General features: G+C 31.7%; 1 protein-coding gene across 1 annotated transcript; it reads right to left on the bottom strand.

Moving 5' to 3' along the window:
• Positions 1 to 4,524: 4,524 nt before the first annotated feature.
• Positions 4,525 to 5,427, bottom strand: LOC149793936 (uncharacterized). The gene has a single exon (XM_089969069.1). It carries the CDS (start codon positions 5,425 to 5,427, stop codon positions 4,678 to 4,680), a length of 750 nt encoding a protein of 249 aa, XP_089825195.1. The 3' UTR covers positions 4,525 to 4,677.
• Between the last annotated feature and the right edge of the window lie 919 nt (positions 5,428 to 6,346).

Genomic DNA, 6,346 nt, shown 5'->3' with positions numbered 1-6,346 from the left:
TGGTAATGGTGATCTAGAAAAGCATCTCAAAAGATGGCACAGAAAAGAATAAAGACAACAGTATACTTATGTTATTGGTATTAATTTTGACGAAAAACAAGTGTTGAAAATAACAATACACAAACAACATTCCAAAGAAGCAAAAAGGTACACTGTAGGCTACGTTTTTCCTTACAAAACATATGACAACAAGCTCCGATGCAATGGAGTTAAAAGTAAAAATAAAATAAAATATATCTATCTTAATCTGGCGTTAGTTCCAAAACATCGCGTAATGCCGAGAAGAGGCTATGTTGTAAATGTATATATTATAATCTGTTTATCTAATATGTATATCTCTATGAAGTATAATAGAGTACAGACATCAAACTGTTTAGCTTCAAAGAAAAAAATACTAGAAGATCACGAACAAAAGAATACATACAAGAAACAAATGAAAGATAAGAGTAAACCAGTAAAACAAAATAGTTTTTCTATATACATTATAGATAGTAAGACAAAATATGATGTCCATATACAGTATAGATAGTAATACCAAAAAAAACATTTCTATATACAGTATAGATAGTAAAACAAAATATGATGTCTATATACAGTAAAGTTGGTAATACAAAATATGTCTGTATTCGGTATATATAGTGAGACAAAATATGGTGCCTGTATACAGAATAGATAGTAAGACAAAATATGTCTGTAATTTTTTGGTATATATATATATATATATATAGTGAGACAAAATATTTTGCATCTATACCGAATAGATAGTAAGACAAAATAAGTCTATATCTGGTACGTATCATGAGACAAAATATGATGTCTATATATAGCATAGTCAGACAAAACGATGCATATCTATAGGGTAACAGGAGATCTCGGACAATAACGGAGTCTGCCCATCCACAACAACGTCGGCCTTTTTCTCGATATTTTATGGCTTCGTTACAGTTGTTGCTGTTGAACAATAGCAAACAACGTCTGTTTTTGACCAAAGTTTTTTTGTGTTGTCATCTTGTATGGATTTGTAACATTTTGTACTGAACAAGACATGGTTAATCCAGGCATATTATTATTAACTAATTTGTTAATCATTCAATTATGTAAATTTTACGGGGTTTATTAACCGTGAGGAAAACAGTCACCTTCTTTTGCAACTGTGCGTTTTGAGATATCAATGCATCCATGGGTAATGACCAACACCAATTGTCTGCAGTGTCCAAGAATAGTGACGGCAAACTATGAAAATTTTTCATCCTATGGATTTTTGATGTTTTAAATTGGGTCAAGAAATGTGAACGTCGATATTTTACTGCTGATTCTAAATTTATACAAATAGAATATTTAATTATGGTTAATGTTGAGAGAAGGAATAAAATAGGGTAAAAAGACAGACAAATAAACAGAAGTGTATACAAAAAATAAATACATACGAGCTTGAAATGCTTGTTGAATTCGTTACCATTTACAAAATAGATAATCAGACAAAATATGTCTATCTACAGTATAGAGGCCGACAAAACATGATATATATATATATATATATATATATATATATATATATATATATATATATATATATATATATATATATATATATATATATATATATATATATATATATATATATATATATAGATGGTCAGTATATGGAGTCCATATCTACAGTAATGTGTTCATCTGCTGTATAAATTGTCCGACTAAATATGTCTATCTACGGTATAAAGGCACACAAAACATGACGTCGGTTTACAGTATAGAAAGTCAGACAAAATATAGTGTCTATCTGCAGTATATATAGACCATGTATGGCGTCTAAATCTACAGTATAGACAGGCAAACAAAATATGTATATCTACCTTATCAATTGTCATACAATATATATACAAAATATGATGTCTATCTACAGTATAGATAGTCAGACGGTATTGGCGACTAACTCTACAGTATAGACTGTCCAACAAAATATGAAATATGTCTATCTACCGTATAAAGTATCAGACTATATATATATATATATCAGACTATATATCAGACTATATATATATATATATATATATATATATATATATATATATATATATATATATATATATATATATATATATATATATATATATATATCAGACTAAATATGAAGTCTATGTGCATTATAAATAGACAAAATATGATGTTTATGTGCAGTATAGTTAGTCAGACAAAATATGAAGTCTATCTACAGTATAGAGAGAGGTTAATCACACCTCTTTATACCGGTAGTAGAAAGCATACACATTACGAACCCTTAGTATCTAAATGTATATTTTGATACAATTGATTCTGCACTGTGCTCTGTCTAAGAAAATAGACTAAAATATTCAAGCAGTATCAAGGTTACATCGTTTGTAGTGAAAAATGTATCTAACTTTCAATAACAAAATGCCGCTGTTTTACAATTATGCATTCAATTTTCAAGTCTTAGATACACAAAAATATGGTAACAGAGTGGCACCGATTTTTCATCTGTAACTCAAGGGTTATAGATCTGTTGTGAAGATATATATATAATTTTCCGGGTCAGGCAAGGCTAATAGCTGAATATTTAATTTGTAGAAATGCTTCAACAAGTTTGGATACTAGTCGATGTAAAACCACTTTCTATCGTACATGTACAAATACGAATTATTTCCCTTGCGTTAAATAATTACTAATACTAAGTAATATATAGTTAGGTCAGATTTGCAAGTCTACCTTTGCGTTTTACCTGTCGACGAAAAGATAAAAAAAAGAATGAAGCAAAGGAAATAAAAACATGATTGACAACACTTCATTTTTAGATGGTTTCAAACGATGTGTCATTCATAAATAGAGCATTCATCTATACTGGCAATAGCTTTATAAATTAGTGAATCCGTCAAAGAGAAACATGCATAATATAAAGGCCATTATATTGGACATATCTGTACACTGCGGACAGCAGACTTATTTCTTTATGGTCAACAAAGTTATCTAAAGCGCACATCGTGTACAAAAGCAATTGCGCAGAATTGCCTACCCTTGCATTATTCGATATGGAATCCAAGCAGATTAGTCAAGCCCAGTTTGTTTTGATAATGAACTACGCAGTGGACCATAGCTATTTCCCAGTTAGTCTAGTTATAAAATAAGATCGCTTAGCATATGTGTTATGATTTTATTTCAGATCGCAAAGACGGTTCTCATACTAAAGAAACAAAACGGTTTTCTACAGATCGTGTAAGTTAAGCTATCCGTCAAGAGAGTAGAAATGGCTTGAAGATGATTTAATGTAAATGGCATTCTCAGTATAAAAAAATCCTTACATTTCAATTTAATGTGGTTTTGCTTTATTGCTACTACATACTGACATGTTCATTTCTGGATTTTCAATTGTATTGACTATAATAGTCACAACTGTACAAACTATTTTAAAGTTGATCGAGAATACTAATTTTTACATAAGGACACCTGTCTATAAAAGACAATTTTGTCATGTCCAATTACTGTAAATTAAAGACGAGTGTCTGTAATTAGGTCAATGTCATGGAGCATCCCAAATCAGCTTCTTATTTATGTTAATCAACTGGCGCTGTATCGGAATTTTATTCCCGTTGTTTTAGGAAAATTCCTTTGCTTTTTAATTTCCGAAAGAAAGGAAGGAAAGTGAATGAAGGAAGTAAAAATGCAATAAAATACATAATCATCTATTTTGTGATATCATACGCAGATGCAGACCAAACATATTCCATTTATTATTCAATGTACTGTTCCACCGAAAAAGAATAAATTTAATTGTCAATCCAACCATAATATCAATGAAATTCAGTAAAACGGCCATAGTTCTAATTCCCAATAGTAAACTTTAAAGTGATTGCCTGGCTGTTGTAAATTCAAACTATTTATCACCAACTCAAGTGTCTAATATCTCCAAGGCAAAAGTGCATTAAATTTTTTTTTCATTTGCGAACACATGTTCACTATTCAATGCTTCCTGAAACAACTGCCCACTCTATTCATCTAAGTGCTGTAGAAATGTTAACTTAAAATGTGTGATGCTCAATACAATATCAAAATTAAGTATTTCAATATAACAGAAATACATTTTTTTAAAATTCTTTTTTTGCAGTCTGGAGGTATTATACACGATATTTAAGCCCACGCTCAGTCAATCGCATCGCCCTAACTTTTCAAATAAACAAGAAACTTGCATGTATTTTAAAATGATATATAAAGACTTTATAATAGAGTTTGATAGAAAATTAAACTTTTTTTCATTTTAGTATACACAAATTGTCTTTTTACATAATAATAAAATCATACTTATCTTTCTCTGTCTCTACGTTCACTTTAGGAACATACGTTCACTTTAGAAAAATACGTTCACACTCAGTAGTTGTTTGATTTAAAACCTAAAACAGAAAGAGGTGAAGTAAAGTTTGAAAGCACTACTGTACTCTATAGTGTATTTAAAATGAAGTTTTTCAGTTTTTGGAAAAACGCACATAATATATTAAAGAGATGATCATTTTCAAAATTAAAGATGTGGACATGTTAGCAAACCGTTTGAGGTAAAGGCATATACAACTGATACAATTATGGCATGTAGCAGATGTTCGTATAATTACCTATGCGGACACAACACTCTCCTGACCTGGGCCTAACGACCACGTTTCGACCAAACGTCCGCTATATTTCAATATGGTTGCTTCTAACGATTTCATAAAAAACCATTTTGATGACTGGCTTTTTTGAAACAGAGAACGCGAATTCCACAGCTCGTGGAAGAATTCCAATTAAAACAACAAAGATCACCTTAATAACCTCGGTTACCGTGGATGAATTATTTGATGAGAATGATGTAATTTGTATTGTCACAGGCATAAGTATGATAACTAGTACAATCGGCAAAATCGCTTTAAATACAGAGATAAAAATAGGTCTGTGTTTCTTCACAACATGGAGAAAAAGATCTCGCGGTATACCAGGTATTCGGTCCTTATAACTAATTTCCACTCTTAACTCATTTGACTCAGCTTCCAGAACGCTTAGCGAATTGACAACATCCGATAAAAGATCCAAATAGACGTCACCTATTCCACGTAGCTGCTTGAATAGATAATACAACAGAACCATAAATAATGATACATATACGAAAGCCGTGGATGGATAAACAAGAACCGCAATGAAGATGAAAAACAATACTTCAAAAATAAAGATGACACTTTCAGAAAATATAAATAATATGCTAAAATAAAAGTAAAACTGAAGCACAAGAACCAAAACAAATACAAGACCTATAAGCAAGACACGCGATTGCTTCCTCCATAAACCAGAAATATCGATAAGCCAAGAAAACAAAGGTCTGGGAAGTTCCAAAATAGATATGCCCAAAAGAAAATGGATAGGAAGTCCATAGTACAAAAAACAAAGTGACATTTTTATGACGAACTGCATAAGCAGGATAAGTAAAATGATTAGAAAAAGAAATAAATAAAGAGGCTTTGGACGTTTTGTTCTTAAGCAGCATAGACGTTCTTTCCCTGTGTTGAAGTACACACGGCACATATGGCACCAGAACCTCGGGTTCAGGATACACATAAATCGGGCTATCAGTACTGATTTTAATCTACCATAAACGCATTCCTCCTTTATTTTCATGCTGGAAAAAAACTGCAACGAGTCATACCCTAAGATTAGAGGCTCTCTATCTGCCACTCTGGGCTTAAGCAATGCATTTACTAACGCATTTCCCATACCTTCGTGGGGCAGAACAAAAAAAAAAATAATGCCCGCCAAGCAGAACATAATGATCATTACGTGAGGTCCACCAACAAATGGCATATATAATTCTCTACTTATTCCAAACCCACCTAGCATAGTCAAAAACGACAATGATGTACCATGTTTGATCAGTTCGAGAGTTGTGTCCTTCATTGTAAAATAGTAGAGAATCAGTTTGAAGTAAATTAATCCTGGCAAACATATCATAAAGATAACTCCCAAAACTCGTGAAGCAATTTGTTGGTGTCGTTTATAAAAAGACTCGTATATAATGGAACTTAATGTTATTGGACTGTGTTTATCAAGGTACACAATATCAGAGGCTAAATCGTCACCCAGTGACACTTGGCTATTACAAACGTTTCTCCCAGACATGTTGGAGATAATGACAATTATAGGAATAGGAAAATAACACAGAACGATATACCCAGAAATGTACAATACTGTCTTAATAGAACTAGTCTCGTCTTGGAGCCAATCGTCTGAGCAATTTGCAATGATTTCTTCATTGTCAAAATTGTAGTAAGAGTAGCAGCAGTGATACTGGTATGAACCCTTGATCTGTGCATGTTCG

The sequence above is a fragment of the Sinohyriopsis cumingii genome, chromosome 8 (genome assembly GCF_028554795.1).
Source record: "Sinohyriopsis cumingii isolate HCF-2022 chromosome 8, ASM2855479v2, whole genome shotgun sequence".
NCBI lineage: Eukaryota > Metazoa > Mollusca > Bivalvia > Unionida > Unionidae > Sinohyriopsis > Sinohyriopsis cumingii.
Note: the sequence above shows the minus strand (reverse complement) of the source record. Positions and strands in the feature narration are given on the sequence as shown.